Source organism: Littorina saxatilis, linkage group LG1 (genome assembly GCF_037325665.1).
Source record: "Littorina saxatilis isolate snail1 linkage group LG1, US_GU_Lsax_2.0, whole genome shotgun sequence".
NCBI classification, from domain to species: domain Eukaryota; kingdom Metazoa; phylum Mollusca; class Gastropoda; order Littorinimorpha; family Littorinidae; genus Littorina; species Littorina saxatilis.
In genome coordinates, this window is record NC_090245.1 from 50,807,197 (window position 1) to 50,824,317 (window position 17,121).

General features: G+C 41.9%; 1 protein-coding gene across 1 annotated transcript in view; it reads right to left on the reverse strand.

Annotated features, from left to right (window-relative positions):
- Positions 1–4,281, reverse strand: part of LOC138977855 (sodium- and chloride-dependent glycine transporter 1-like) — a 75,540-nt gene extending 71,259 nt beyond the window's left edge. The window contains exon 1 of the mRNA XM_070350492.1: positions 4,056–4,281. Within this exon, the coding sequence (XP_070206593.1) occupies positions 4,056–4,194 (139 nt within the window). The 5' untranslated portion in view covers positions 4,195–4,281. The remainder of the gene's footprint in view (positions 1–4,055) is intronic.
- Between the last annotated feature and the right edge of the window lie 12,840 nt (positions 4,282–17,121).

The following is a 17,121-nucleotide window of genomic DNA, read 5'->3' on the forward strand; positions in this document are numbered from 1 at the left end:
AAAACCCAACCATGCAGGTGTGTCAGAGCAGAAAGAGGAGGGGGGTTATTGTCAGGGGGGTTATTGTCAGGGGGGGGGGGGGGGAGGGGGAAGTGAAAGAGAGAGCGAGCGATAGAGACAGAGAGAGAAAGACAGACAGAGAACGAGAGACAGAGAAAGGAGACAGAGAGAGGTGACAGACAGACATACAGGAAAGACATTAGACATACAACTAAGGCAGAACAAAATGACGACACATAATCCCAACCCCTGTCGAAACAGCTATGGTGCAACAGAGGTCAGAATATGAAATGGAGTGAAGTCGTTAAAGTTCATGTTAGTGTCATGACGTTATGAGCGACTGTCACAAGTGTGACATCAGTACTGTAAACCCCTAAAGTTGTCGGTTGACAGATCCGTTAACGCCAGGCAGAACCACAAAAACAGTATTTGTGTTATACGTTACTGTTGCTTCCATGACATGTGTGCGTGAAAGTGAAACCCCTAAAATTATAGGCTGACAGATCTGTCAACTCTGAATACCAGCAGAACAACAACACAATCTTGTTGCTGCCATGAGATATGTACTCCCCACACTCATGACTGGTGTTGCCTCTTGTCAGTGCAGGTCACAACGGTAAGCTTACGTAGGGATAAGACCCTCAAAAGCTCCGAGTGAACAGAGAGACACTAGGACGACCTGAACCAGCGGGCATTGTCATTCACAGGTCTGCCAAAGCCGTATCAACATCTGAGTCTGAAGGCGGACATACACAAGCCTTTAAAAAGTTGTCTAAAACTGCCTTCTGAAAGGTAAATTCTATAGAAACACGGCTACAATGCGCCTTCACCCTTACTTCTGTCTACTTCTTCGCCTTTCGTTGCGAAAAGTGGAACTCGTTTGTATTAATTTTCCTAATTCAGATTTCAATTTCCTCAAATCCAACGGCTTTCGTCATCTAGACGTATGCGTCCCCGACCGCACTGAGAGAAAAAATACGATAATACGGATTCCTATGCTAAACAGTCAGGCCTAAATCACTAATCACGTTCATTAAGTTAATTACCATAATTATGGAGTATTATCCAGGAAATTATTGCATGTGCACCACAATTACAGTATCGTGAGTGCCCATTAATCTTCTTCACATCAAACTCGCCAAAAAAACATATTCAAAAGGGTGCCGGGGCATACACGCTTTAATCTTCGTCTATCCGTATTCCCCAGAAAACGGAGTACGGCAGCATTAATGGCGAACTCAATGTCGGAAAAGGCCATGCACGTAAAGACCCACTCCCGCAAAACACGAATGAAAGTCGGTGTTGCAGCCATTGAACGCAGAAGAAACAAATATATCTAGAATTGTAGATGATATGACGAAGTAAGTTATGCTGCCATTTGGAGAATATTCACTGAATTTAAGTTTAGGCGCCAAAATAATAAATTATAGTGACTTCGCAGAATGTGAAAGCAGCCGACAGATGAATGCAAGATGATGTAAAAAGGAGAAAAGGGACCAGAGGTACGGCTACAACTGAACGTCTTTTCTGTATTGAAGAAAGTTTTCGTTTTTAGGTCCAAAGTCAGCAAAACCCAAGAAAGGTTCACAGACTATCCAGTACCTGAATTCAGTCATCCTGTTCCCTGATTATTATTATTAGTGTGTGGGCTGTTTTTCGGATGTAAATTAATGTTTGCCAAGCAATGGACAGGGAAATTTTTGATTCAGTGCGTCCGAACTATATGACTGACTTTTATTTTCTTTTTATTGTGTATGTCTTTTTTTATGTGAGAGGAGAGGTTTAATGAGAAAGAGGAGTACAAACTGTCTGTTAAAACGGAATTATTGATTTTTGTTGCAGTTTGACCAGCATAGTCGAAAAAACTAGGGGGGGGGGGGAGGGGAGAGAGAGAGAGAGAGAGAGAGAGAGAGAGAGAGAGAGAGAGAGAGAGAGAGAGAGAGAGAGAGAGAGAGAGAGAGAGAAAGACTGGCGCAGACAATGCGTGTTCCTCTCCCAAAGCCTCAATGACGTCAGTTGTCAACCATACCGAAACCTAACTGCAGCATACATACCGAAACCTATCTGCAGCATACCGAAACTTAACTGCAGGCCTCATATTACGTCATAAATTGCGTCAATGGGGCTCCGTCATGGTACAGAAAGTTAGTACCGTACGTTCTGAGCATGACATTATTTCTGCTTAGTGAGGGTTAACAACTGATGATACTTTTCGTTTCGCAAATCTAATTCGCTGCCCACAACTTAGAAACCCCACAATGTCAGTCAATAAGTACGATGAAGCCTGGCTGCGGCAGAACTGTAACCGGTTACTCAGTGAAAGTATCCAGAAAAATAATAATAAGCGTAACAACATAGTGTTTTCTAAACGAATAGCCATCTTCCTAGTTTGGAGACCAGTGGGGCCTGTAACACGAGAAAATTACTCCCACGAGATTTTTACTCCGGAGTAAACATTTCGTACGAAAAAGTTACTCCCTTTACGAAAAAAGCACTCCCCCATTGCACGAGAAAATTACTCCCCAGGACAGGTGAGTTCCGAGTAAACATTTCGTTCAAAAATGTTACTCCCCTGACGAATAAATAACGAATAAATTACTTCACCACAACACAAGCAATTTAACTTCCCATGCCAGGTGTACGAAATTTTTACTCCCTTGTCCCCTGTTAGTCTTGGTGGTATAAGGGGTGGGAAGGAGGGTAGCGCGACATTCGTGTGCGCGATATCACTTATTGGCATTATTCCTTCGCCCGCATCCCATTTTTGCGTACGAGATTTTTACTGGAAGTAAAAAAAATGGGGAGTAAAAATTTCGTGGAGGGAGTAATTTTTTCGTGCCTTGGGGAGTTCTTTTATCGTACGAAAAGTGTACTCGGAGTAAGAATTTCGTACGAAATATTTACTCCGGAGTAAATTTTTCGTGGAGTAACAATTTCGTGTTACACCGGGCCGTTCAGAATCATCATCATTATCATCATCAGAAGCTTTAGAAGAGGAAGACTAAAGCCGAAGAAAGGGCTAAAGAAGAAGAAATACTTCACAACAGGCCGACTGAGAAGACCGTTCTCGGAAACCGATTCCAAAGCCGGAAGCCAAATACCGTGGCGGATTTGACCGTATGAGGGTAGATTTCATGTTGTGATTTTCAGATCGTGGAAATTTACCGGGCCGGGGAGCCGTCTTCCTTGTCTAGAACTGGAGGACAAGCTTACCGCCGGAATCGCAGCCATAGTTTCTATCGCTATCTATCTAATACAAACAGATCAGCACCCATCGGTGATTTAACAAGGGTCGATTTTAGTGAATGTGACAACGGTCGACAACGGTCACTTTCGACTGACCACTATAGTCTTCTTCTTCTGCGTTCGTGGGCTGAAACTCCCACGTACACTACGTGTTTTTTGCACGAGTGGAATTTTACGTGTATGACCGTTTTTACCCCGCCATTTAGGCAGCCATACGCCGCTTTCGGGGGAGACCACTATAGTGACATGATGTTTACTATTAAAACTGATGGAGTCCCTCCCGCAGTCGCCAGTAAACCCACCGACCGACACTGACATGACTTTAAAAGAAGAAGACTTCTCAGTTTTCAAGGATCAGATGCTGTGTATGCACACGAGGATGCTGATCGCTGATTCAATGACTGACTGACACGCCGCCGATGCATATTCATTCACATTCATGAACAGAGAAAACTACAGACAGCGGTGCTAGGCAACCATCTGTAAAGGGGGCCGTTTGTACTGATTGAAAGGGATAGAAAACCAGATATTTCCTGCTGCCGATACAGCCGCATGCGTACGGTTTCATCATCAACCCGAGCTTCTGCAACGGAAACAAGCGATCAGCTACACTGACCAACTGAAGACAAACAGAAGCATGGAAGTGAGAGTAGCCACGGTCACTAATCGATGAGAGTGAAACCACTGTTTCACATCCGAGTGAGGCAAGGCACACACACTCAATGGCACACCCGGACACGTGCTACTGCGGGAACAAAGCTGACAAAGACTATGAAGAGGAAGAAGAAGAGGAAGAAAAAAACACTTACCCCCGCCATTTCTACGACAAAGGTAGGGAAATCGCCACAGGTTTCCCAAACCCACGCTGTAGCCCGCGAGTGACAGAAGAAATTCCACTTTTCGTCCCCACTGTTTCTTTTCCATGAGCTTGGGTGGTGGTGCGTCCATTTTGAACAAAGGCTGTCAGTTTGAGAGAGCGAGAAAAGGGGTACATACAACATGAAGGCTGGAGACCAAGTGCTGCGCCAGACACGAGGAAACTATCGTCGGCGGCTGAGTGGGTCAAACTGTGTGCGCGCGCCGCGCGCGCGAGTGAGCACATGCACCGCACGCGCAGCCAAGAATCTGTGTACCTTTCCTTCTGGTGGGAATGCCCGATTTAATTGTGCGGCAGCATTGAGTAGTGAGAAACAAACCCCATAACAAATGACAAATCAATGTCGAATAAGATTTGTTTCAGCAAATCAGTCAATTTCGGGATGTATCATGCAATACGATTCCATACAATAAAATAGCTCAGTATTAGCTCAGCTAACAGAGTCAGTGCAGGCTAGTTGTATTGTATTGTATTGTATTGTATAGTATTGTATTGTATTGTATTGTATTGTATTGTATTGTATTGTATTGTATTGTATTCCCACAGTATTGTATTGAATTGTACTGTATATGTTCATCTACAGGAGTAAACAAGTCGCGTAAGGCGAAATTACAACATTTAGTCAATTTGGTCACAGAAGGAAGCTGAACGCACTGCATTTCAGTTTTCACCAAGACAATACAGCCTCGTCAAGCCCCGCGGTAGGAAAATCGCTCACTTTTCATGTATTGCGGCATAGACCTATACCCATAGCGGTAAGCAGGAAAGCGCGCTTTTCTGTATTCTTTTTAACTTTCTGAGCTTGTTTTGAATACAACATATTATATCTATATGTTTTTGGAATCAGAAAAGGATAGAGAATAAGATGAACTCATTTTTGGATCGATTTCTGACATTTTATTCGTAGTACTAATTAACATATGTTCGTTAATTGTGATCACATTTTAAGAGTAAACATAACATATGTATGTAGTTTTAGATTCAGAATTTGATGAAGAATACGATGCAATCAATTTTAAATCTGTTTACGAAAATGTGATTTCAATGATAACTTTAATGAGCAAACCCATTAATTAATATTTAAGCCTCCAAGCTGAAATGCAATACCAAAGTCCGGCCTTCATCGAAGATTACTTGACCAAACTTTCAACAAAATTGGTGACAGTGCCGCCTCAGCTTTCACACACAAAAATCGGATATGACGTCATCAAAGACATTTATCGAAAAAATAAACAAGTCGCGTAAGGCGAAATAACTACATTTAGTCAAGATGTCGAACTCACAGAATGAAACTGAACGCACTGCTTTTTTCACCAAGACCACATACTCGTAGTTTCGTCAGTCCACCGCTCGTGGCAAAGGCAGTGATGGACTGGGCGTTAGCAATTTTCTCCCCCCTTTCCTAACCTAGGTGGTGGGTTCAAGTGCTAGTCTTTCGGATGAGACGAAAAACCGAGGTCCCTTCGTGTACACTACTGATTGGGGTGTGCACGTTAAAGATCCCACAATTGACAAAAAGGTCTTTCCTGGCAAAATTGTATAGGTATAGATAAAAAATGTCCACCAAAATACCCGTGTGACTTGGAATAATAGGCCGTGAAAAGTAGGATATGCGCCGAAATGGCTGCGATCTGCTGGCCGATGTGAATGCGTGATGTATTGTGTAAAAAAAAAAATTCCATCTCACACGGCATAAACAAATCCCTGCGCCTTGAATATGTGCGCGATATAAATTGCATAAAAAATTTAAAAAATAAAAAATAAAAAAAATCCCTGCGCTTAGAACTGTACCCACGGAATACGCGCGATATACGCCTCATATTAATTGATTGAAATCGACAAGCCATGCAGAATAGTTCGGTAGTGGTCGCGCTGAGCAGGATAACACGCTTTTCTGTATGTCTATTCTTTTTAGCTTACTGATTTGTTTTTAATCCAAACATATCATATCTATATGTTTTTGGAATCAGGGACCGACAAGGAATAAGATGAAATTGTTTTTAAATCGATTTCGAAAAATTCATTTTATTCATATTTTTCATATTTTTAATTTTCAGAGCTTGTTTGTAATCCAAATATAACATATGTATATGTTTTTGGAATCAGACAATGACGAAGAATAAGATGAAATTGTTTTTGGATCGTTTAATAAAAAATTTTATTTTAATTAGGCTACAAGTTTCCGATTTTTAATGACCAAACACATTCATTAGTTTTTAAGCCACCAAGCTGGAATGCAATACCAAAGTCCGGCCTTCGTCGACGATTGCTTTGCCAAAATTTCAATCAATTTGATTGAAAAATGAGGGTGTGACAGTGCCGCCTCAACTTTTACAAAAAGCCGGATATGACGTCATCAAAGGTATTTATCCCCAAAAAAAGAAAAAAACGTCTGAGGATATCATTCCCAGGAACTCTCATGTCAAATATCATAAAGATCGGTCCACACACACACGCACACCACAACACGGTGGCCTAGTGGTAAGGCGTCCGCCCAGAGAGCGGGAGGTCGTGGGTTCGAACCCCGGCCGGGTCATACCGAAGACTTTAAAATTGGCAATCTAGTGGCTGCTCCGCCTGGCGTCTGGCATTATGGGATTAGTGCTAGGACTGGTTGGTCCGGTGTCAGAATAATGTGACTGGGTGAGACATGAAGCCTGTGCTGACTTCTGTCTTGTGTGTGGCGCACGTTAAATGTCAAAGCAGCACCGCCCTGATATGGCCCTTCGTGGTCGGCTGGGCGTTAAGCAAACAAACAAACAAACACGCACACACACACACACACACACACACACACACACACACACACCACGACCCTCGTCTCGATTCCCCCTCTATGTTAAAACATTTAGTAAAAACTTGACTAAATGTAAAAAGTATCCGGACACCCGGACACTCCCATGTAAAGTTTCATGAAGATCGGTCCAGTAATTTTCTCAGAACCGATCTATACACACCCACACACACACACACAACGCACACACCACTGTGACACCCTCGTCTCGATTCCCCGTCAATGAGAAAACATGTAGTCAAAACTTGACAAAATGTAAAAATGTGAATACTATGCTGTGTATTATGGTAACTTGATGAAACATGACACGGAGAAACCCGAGAGCGACAAAGCCAAAGAAAAGTACCGTTTCGACAAAAGCACACTTATAAGTGGAAAGTAAGTCTCCAAGTCAAGTCAAGTCAAATGTTATTTTCAAGGAACCCCATGGGGGGGTACATGAAAAGAAAAAACAAGTCGCGTAAGGCGAAATTACTACATTCAGTCAAGCTGTCGAACTCACGGGATGAAACTGAACGCACTGTATTTTTTCACCAAGACAGTACAGCTTCGTCAATCCCCGCGTGAAGGAAATCGCTCACCTCCCACGTGCAAAACGTAGTGATATTGACACGCCAGATTAGCGCGGTAGCGTATTGTGCTAAGCAGGAAAGCGCGATTTTCTGTATTCTTGTTAACTTTCTGAGCTGGTTTTGAATACAACCTATCATATCTATATGTTCTTGGAATCAGGAAATGATAAAGAATAAGATGAAATCATTTTTGGATCGATTTCTTAAATTTTAATCGTAAGACTAACTAATCTATTTTCGTTAATTGTGATCACATTTTAAGAGTAAACATAACATATGTATATATTTTTAGATTCAGAATGTGATGAAGAATACGATGCAATCAATTTTAAATCTGTTTGCAAAAAATCGATTTTAATGAAAACTTTAATGAGCAAACTCATTAATTAATTTTTAAGCCTCCAAGCTGAAATGCAATACCAAAGTCCGGGCTTTGTCGAAGATTACTTGACCAAAATTTAAACCAATTTGGTTGAAAAATGAGAGCGTGACAGTGCCGCCTCAACTTTCACAAAAAGCCGGATATGACGTCATCAAAGACATTTATCAAAAAAATGAAACAATTTCTGGAGATACCATACTCAGGATCTCTTATGTCAAGTTTCATGAAGATCGGTCCAGTAGTTTTCTCTGAATCGCTCTACACACACACACACACACACACACACACACACACACACACACACACACACATACACCACGACCCTCGTCTCGATTCCCCCCTCTATGTTAAAACATTTAGTTACAAATCTTGACTAAATGTAAAAAGACAGCAAATTGATAAATACAAAAATACAAGAACAATAAAGAGAGGAATGCAGGTCAAGTTATTCCATCAATACATACACACAAACCCGCTCCGTTGTAAAAATAAAATATCAAATAACTTGTTTTACAATGTGGAAATCAAATGTCCAAAATAATCGTTCTCGTTGTATATGGCGTAACATTAGGTGTGGATAAAAAATATAAAAAAAACTACAATCTGCTGTCTAAATCATAATTTTTGTTTTGTTTTGTGCTGTGTTGTTTTTTTCCCTATCACCACCTGTTTAAAATTCGTTTGAAATACCCTTTATCAAGTGAATTAAATTTAACAATACTTTTTTATTTGTTGTTGAAAATAAAAGTTGAAATTTTCTTACATTTGGATTTTTTCGATACTTGAGTGGGATACATTTTTGTCTAAATTCGTTAAAGAAACTGCAGTTAAACACATAATGGAATTCATCACCAATATCGCCATTATTGCACTTTGTACACACTCTTTCCCTTTGTATTATATTTATAAACCTTCCTGTCTGAATTGGTAACTTGTGGTTTAGCGTTCTAAAGCGCAAAAATATAATTCCCAAATTGTGTGGGAGTACTTTCAAATAGTTTTCGAGCATAAACGTCTGTTTTTAAAGCCGATAGTTATAAAACATCTCACTAGAATTTAAATCAGAAAACCATATCTGTACATATTGGTCTTTCAAACACTGTAATGTTTTTAGTTTGAACCAATGGCTAGAACAACTCAGCTTCCACTGGTTTATCCACATTCCACTTAGGCCAAGTCCACCTTTCTTCTTTTGTTTATTAACACAGTCACCCCCCCCCCCCCCCCCACCTCCTACACCGAGTCTCAACTTGACAGAAACTGACAAATAGTCTGGGTAACTTTAGCATGGCAGTTTACAAAACTGATAGAGAAGTCCAAAAATCCGGAGTGTCCGACATAAACATAATAATTCTCAATCTTATGAAAATCCTCTAGTTTACTGTACTCTCTGTCAAGCATGGCGTCAGTCGAAACGTTGTCACTGCTGTTCAGAACACACAGGCCGAAATGAGACAAAAACACACCGGCATATGACACTGGTTCGTGGTTGAGATAGGGGTGGGGTTGGTTGGGGGTTCCGAACAAGAGCCTGGCGATTGCCTCCAAAGCGGTCCGCGTTGTGTAGTAAGATGATCGCTGCCGAAAGAAATTCAAGTTTTACGCCCTCACGGCAAAGCCATTAGGTTTTAACCCGACTTTAGATGAGATACACAAGTGTATGCGTGTTTAGGTGGTATCAGCCATCTGCACTTATGGCAGAATGACCGAGGTCTTTTACGTGCCACTGTGGTGACACGGGGGTGGGAGATGGATACCGTCTCTGGGTCTGCACATAAAGTTGACCCGTGTCCGTCCCGGCCCGGATTCACTGCCACTGAGTGTCACAAATCATAGTTTGCGTTGGCTGACCGGCACTGACATGCCGGTGTAACGATGTGAGATTGGCCCCTCTGCCACCTTACTCCCTCGATATACACTCTAGACTGAAATGCTTTTTCCTGGTAAAATTAAAAAGTGAACTTATTTACGGGCGAAAAGCATGTCAGTTTCTTGCATGTGAAGAAAATTGGTGGTTAAATTAAATAGATTTCACCCCAAAATTCGATTTCTTCGAAAACGTGTACCGAGTGGTTACGTCCCTTGAATGAAAAGGGAAACTTTTAAGGATGAATTTAAACACTCACTGCTTGAGAACATCCTAGGTGCCCTACGTAAAGAGCGAGCAATTTTCAAAGAATTTATTTTTGCGTGGTTTATTTTACCCCTGAGCCATCGTGAACCCGTGTGATCCAGTTTCCCTTTTTCACAATGCAGTCGTCAGTTAGTAATTTAAATGCAACTCGCTGTGAGCTTATCTGCAATGGCACGTTATTATGTACCTCTGACTATGCACGAAACAAACGGCTGTGGTTCACAAGAACTCTCGCGATGGCTTTTGACTGTTCAGAAGAACTGGCGATAGGCATAAACCGTCGTCTGCTACGAGAACCACGACCTTGCGTGACCCTGCTTCCGGGCGTTTCTTTTTTCAAACTTTCAAAACTTCGAATTGTACTGATCTTGTCTTGATGAAAAAAGATTTCTTTTATGATTTAAGAATGTTGTGTAACGTACAAGCTGTCAATTTATTATTTAGATTTTAAAAGTTAGGTCTAGCGCCAAAACGCACCACGGTCCGATTGTCTCTGACACAATCCGCAAAATCAATTCTTTGAAAATTGCTCGCTCTTTACGTAGGGCACCTAGGATGTTCCCGTTTGGTGAGCGTTCAAATGGAAGGGTGTTTGTACTGTGTGTAAAAGCCTGACAGTATCTGTGATGGTTTACGGGAGGCGCACTGTGCCTTTAACTAGAGTAGTTTGAATATTAGTATTACACAACAGGCAAATATTATCTTTGTAAACTTTGTTTGGGATCGTAATAATACTTATGAATCGAGCTTCTAGACGTTAGATCGTTTGTCAATCATAAATCACCGTGCGGAGCATACTCGAGTAAATCGAAGCATTTGATTTAATCAAAGGTACCGGAATATCCGACATTATAATAATGAATAGAAGTAGAAAACGGTTCGTATCAAGTTACTGGACCACCCACTAAATATTCCAATACTTAAAATTAGAATAAAACGGTTCGTAGAATGGTCTGTAGTACAAAAAAAAGTTTTAAAACATATATATTTAAACAAAAAACTACCGTCTACTTTTTTTTCTACCTCGCCCAGTCACCCGACACAAGGGGAGAGGGAGGGGAGGGGGTATGGTCGTTCCTTGTGCCATGGAGTGCATAATAAAAGCATAATAAACGCATAATCTTCGTATCTTTTTCTACTTCAGGCATAAGCACTAGCGAGTCCAGCAATCAACTCCGCTACAAGGACGTGGTGATTATTCTGCGCCTCAAAGACCTCAACAAGTCTCCCAAAGCGTCAGCAGCAGCAGCAGTAGTAGACGGCAACCGCGAAGAATTCGTCGACTGCGGCTTTGTCCAAGGTCTTCGATCCCGAGGCGTTCCCGTGAGGACGCTGAAAGACGCAGCAGAAGAAGTGGCAACGATGGCGGGCCCTGACGAGGTGCTGCTGACATGGAGCGGGATGATGCTCGGCCTGGAGCGTCCCGTGGTGGTGTGGACCCGCTACGACGACATCGGGGAAGAGCGGGGCCGCACCTTGGCCATGCCGCGCTGCACTGGCCATCTCATCGTCGTCAAAACACCCGATACATAAGCGAAAAAGGGGAGGGGGGCGGATTGTTTTCGTTTGGGGAAAAAGTGGGGCTGCTTTCTTAGAAATGACGCGCTGTCGCCCAGCCACCCGACACAAGGGTGATGTGAGTTGGCCGGATTGAGGAGGCTGGTGCTTTCCTGGGGGAGGGGGTGGGGGGTCGTTTCTTGGCCATGGAGTGATCTTATCGTCATCAAGACACCTGGCACATACGCGGAATAAGGTGAGATGGAGGGGACGAATACTGTCCTTGGGGAGGGGGTCGTTTCCTGGCCATGGAGTGCTGTACAGGCCGTCTTATCGTCATCAAGACACCTGGCACATACGCGTAATAAGGTGAGATGAAGGGGACGGATACTGTCCTGGAGGAGGGGGTCGTTTCTTCAACTCGGCGTGCTGTACATGTCATCTTATTGTCGCGAAGGTACTTGACACAAAAGGGAAGAAGGGCATGGCGGAGAAAGTGGTCATATTCTTTTTATTGTGGGATGGAGTGTGTGTGTGTGTGTGTGTGTGTGTGTGTGTGTGTGTGTGTGTGTGTGTGTGTGTGTGTGTGTGTGTGTGTGTGTGTGTGTGTCGGGGGGAGGGGGGACAGTTGGGCCATGTCGCGCTGCATTGATTATCTCGTCAAGACACCCCACATTAGCAAAAAAAAAGATTTTTTCTTCAAAGCTGACTCAGATCCATAAAAGGGCAGGATATTACTCAGCTTTACCTTTCCTGACAACTGTGACAAACGCTTAACAAAGAAAGAGCGAACAGATACCGCTCGCTTAAGGCGGCAGTGTTCACAACATCTCAAGTCACCATCTGCCTAAACATTGATCAGAACAGATTACAAACCTATGCGAAATAACATCTAAGAATAATGTTGAAAAAGATACCGTTTGATTAAGATGTTAGATAATGCACCACCATATGCCCACAAACGTTTGGCTTACTTTATAAGCGCTTGTATTACATATAAACGCGTGTCTTTGTGTTTAAACACAGCTGTTGTGTGTTAAAGACACTGTCCGTGACGTGTAAAGACTTCAAGTCACCACCCGCACAGGTCTGTCCAGGCTTGTAAGGAGAGACCACAGGAGCTTGTATCCAATCGCCGGTCGATCATTATTTACTCCTTATTCCATATATTTTACACCCCCGGTATAGGGGTGTGTATAGGTTTCACTCGATGTGTTTGTGTTCGCAAGTAGATCTCAAGAATGAACGGACCGATCGTCACCAAACTTGGTGAACAGGTTCTATACATTCCTGAGACGGTCAAACACACGGTTAGGGAGTTATTGGTGGATTAAAATTATACAAGGCCTGGTATAGACGGACACCCCCGTTGGTCAAAGGGAAATAACCATTCTCACTGCCACCAACTGGGAAGGTTATTTCCCTTTGACGGGGGTGTAGTTCCTATCGGAGGAATTTCTTGTTACTCCTTATTCCATACATGTCTCCTTACTACTACTATTTACTACTAATAAGTAGTAGTAGTAAGGGTAAGCATGCAGCAGTAAATAATAAGCATGCAGAAGTAAATAATTATCGACCGGTGGTTAGATACAAGCTCCTGTGGGAGAGACCACCCTCCATTTGTACACGTACCAAGAGTCATACATTCATTCGGTAAGTTACACTTGTTTTCCAAGTTCAACCCCCCAAGAAAAAAAACCCACCTTCTCTTCACTGAAAGCAGCCAGACAGTTGGTTTCTAGTATGTGTTCAAGTGAAGGGATGGCGTTATGCCAATTGAAAACCGGCACGGTTGGCCTAGTGGTAAGGCGTCCGCCCCGTGATCGGGAGGTCGTGGGTTCGAACCCCGGCCGGGTCATACCTAAGACTTTAAAATTGGCAATCTAGTGGCTGCTCCGCCTGGCGTCTGGCATTATGGGGTTAGTGCTAGGACTGGTTGGTCCGGTGTCAGAATAATGTGACTGGGTGAGACATGAAGCCTGTGGCTGCGACTTCTGTCTTGTGTGTGGCGCACGTTATATGTCAAAGCAGCACCGCCCTGATATGACCCTTCGTGGTCGGCTGGGCGTTAAGCAAACAAACAAACAAACAAAATGCCAATTGAAAGCTTGGCAATATCTGATATGGTTGTCAGAATCGTTTGCAAGGGAAGGAGTACTGTGCCTTTCAGTTTCTGTCCTCCTCAGCCGTCCTGTTAAGTCCTTCTTCACTTATTTTTGAATGGTGATTTCTGTTCTCGAATGCTTTTTGTAATCTTTTGAACAGTGCCATGTCGTTAAAGACTTTCCCCAACATTCTTGTGCAAAACTATTTATTTTCCTCACTCTGAAATATGTAACTTTTTTCTCCTTGCGTTGTTATCTGCATTTTGTTTTGTTTTCTCGATTAGTTGTGTTGGTTTAATTATATAAACATTATCATTACTTGTTTTGTGAGTATATATATAAAAAAAAAATATGTAGATAAAAAAAAACCACTATCATTACTCAGACGTAAATTGTACAGGGTGTGTTGTGCGTCTTTCCTGCACGATTGCTGTTTCTAATTTGTTTATTCAGACGTAAGCTGTATGTGGTTTTGGGGTGTATTCTTCTACTGGAGTACACCTTTTGGTTTCTCATTCGCAAGCATATCGCGTTCCATGCTGTGTTTCTGGCAGCAAATATTTATACCCTCTGTTTAAGGCTGTGATATGTGATATTTTTCATTCATGATGGTAAAATGAACATAGTGACTAAAGCAAATCAAATGTTGTTATTTCTGTAATTTGGTTGATGCTAGACACCAGTAGGCCCTATCTCACGCGTCCGTGTGGACGTATTCGAATACAGCTTGCATGTGTCATGTTTCTGTCCACATAGAACAGTCCGTTTGTCTACAACTTCCTTTTTTTCTCTTAAATAATTTCGTTTCTTTAAGGTAACGTTAAAAAAATGATGTAGTTGAGGTTTCCACACTGAATATGTCTGCATATAATCTTATCAAAACAATAAATGTGTGTTTTGTTGGTGACGGATATTCTGATTACTGATTAAAGCAATTAAAAAAGATTGTTGTTTTTATAATTTCATTGTACGTATCTCAGAAAGGGACAGCTAAGGAAAGCTCAAGGCTGTTCATTGACAGTAATTTTGTCTGCAGAAGATGTGTGTGTGTGTGTGTGTGTGTGTGTGTGTGTGTGTGTGTGTGTGTGTGTGTGTGTGTGTGTGTGTGTGTGTGTGTGTGTCGTGTGTGTGTGTGTGTGTGTGTGTCGTGTGTGTGTGTGTGTGTGTGTGTGTGTGTGTGTGTGTTTTAAGATCTTCCAAACCGAATGTGTATGTTATGAGATTACAATCATGCATTACAATCATGCATTACAATCATGCATCGCGATACTCAAGCGCCTTTTCTTGGAATACTAAACTGTACTTGAATCTGAGAAAAATATAGAATGTCTCTTTGAAATGCAGGTTTAGTGCTAATCAGTTTCTGCATTCACGACAGAACCAAAAGGTATTCTTATTGTGACTAATTATGTACAAGAAAAAAGGCGAGGAAGCATGGTACACAATTCAGTCTACTGCCCACAGAAAAAGAAGAACAGAATTGCCTCCCATGTAAGGTCCGAAAAACTACTTGGCTTGAAAAACTGACACACACAGCCCTCGTGTGAACTTCTAAGTAAGAGAAAAAGAGAACGAGAGAGAGGGGAGGGGTCGAGAGACAGGGAGGGAGGAGGGGGTGTCGGTTTTGAAAAGTATCAAACGTACAAAACAGGTTTTATAGTTTGGAAACGAAAACAATAACAAAAGCGAAAATAGAACAGTTCATAATTGACTCCTTTCTTTCTTTCTTTATTTGGTGTTTAACGTCGTTTTCAACCACGAAGGTTATATCGCGACGGGGAAAGGGGGGAGATGGGATAGAGCCACCTGTCAATTGTTTCTTGTTCACAAAAGCACTTATCAAAAATTTGCTCCAGGGGCTTGCAACCGTAGTACAATATAGCCTATTACCTTACTGGGAGAATGCAAGTTTCCAGTACAAAGGACTTAACATTTCTTACATACTGCTTGACTAAAATCTTTCCAAAAATTGACTATATTCTATACAAGAAACACTTAACAAGGGTAAAAGGAGAAACAGAATCCGTTAGTCGCCTCTTACGACATGCTGGGGAGCATCGGGTAAATTCTTCCCCCTAACCCGCGGGGGGTAATTGACTCCTGAGTTGTGCCCTTTCATGATGGTCCTGCGTATCTTAAACTTCGATGCACACAGTAGAAGCAGCATTTTTTGGGACACCCACCTTTCCCAGAATAGTTCTGTGAATAGTTTTTCTGCCTTTTTTATTTTTATTTTTGTAATTTTTTTTTACTGTCATGCTTATCTTTTGATAATTGTTTTACGTTTGTATATATATATATGTATTTAAGATTAGAATAGTCCCTCTCTGGGCGAGGGCTGGTTGAAAAGAAGCTCGTTTATATTGCTTATGCCACAACCCTCATAAAATAAAATTTGATTTGATTTGATTTGATTTGATTTGATTTGATCTCTCTCTCTCTCTCTCTCTCTCTCTCTCTCTCTCTCTCTCTCTCTCTCTCTCTCTCTCTCTCTCTCTCTCTCTCTCTCAGCCCCCTTCCCCGTACCACTTTTAAATTTAGTTCTGAAAAAGATTTGCTCCTGCTTTACTTGTAGACTGACAATTTTCCCTCACAGAACAAAACTGAAACAAGCAAACACGCAAAAAACAGTTTGGCGTATTTTATTGCAAAACAAACACAACTGAATATTCAGTACAAGATTTTATCTCCTGGGAAATGTCACAACTGTGACAACTCACGTGATTCGGCTCACTACGATCTCAGTCTGGCCAGCCTTTTGTGGTATAAGGCAATCCGGACGATTGGACACATACCAAAAATCAACAGTATGAGGTGAGTGAGAACGTACCAATGAATTAATTTCACAGATTGCCACTAGTTTTTTTTTTTTTTTTTTTTTTTTTTTGCTTAACGCCCAGCCGACCACGAAGGGCCATATCAGGGCGGTGCTGTTTTGACATATAACGTGCGCCACACATTGCCACTAGTGTTTGTTTAGAAATTGATTCATTAAAAAAATCAAACTATGAACAGAGAGTATTGAGGATGTTGAGTTTTGGTATGTGTCCAATTGGAGGGATGTCCCAGGTCAGGTCAAAGCCTGGCCAGACCTGAAATGGCAAGTCTCACTGGAAGGAATGTGCCTTTAAAACTGGATGTGAAAATCAGAAACTGAAACACACATTTTGTAGCTTCGTGAACAAATTTACATAATGTGACGTCATATATGTTAAAGATACCTTCCTCTCTGTGTAAACCATCTTGTAGCCAATACGAGATTTGGTTTCCACTCAGGCTTGCTTAGTAGTAGTCTTTTATTATTATATGAAGTCTTATATCGCGCGCGTATCTCCAGACTCGGACTCAAGGCGCAGGGATCTATTTATGCCGTGTGAGATGGAATTTTTGTACACAATACATCACGCATTCACATCGACCAGCAGATCTCAGCCATTTCGGCTCATATCCTACTTTTCACGGCCTATTATTCCAAGTCACACGGGTATTTCGGTGGACATTTTTTATCTAT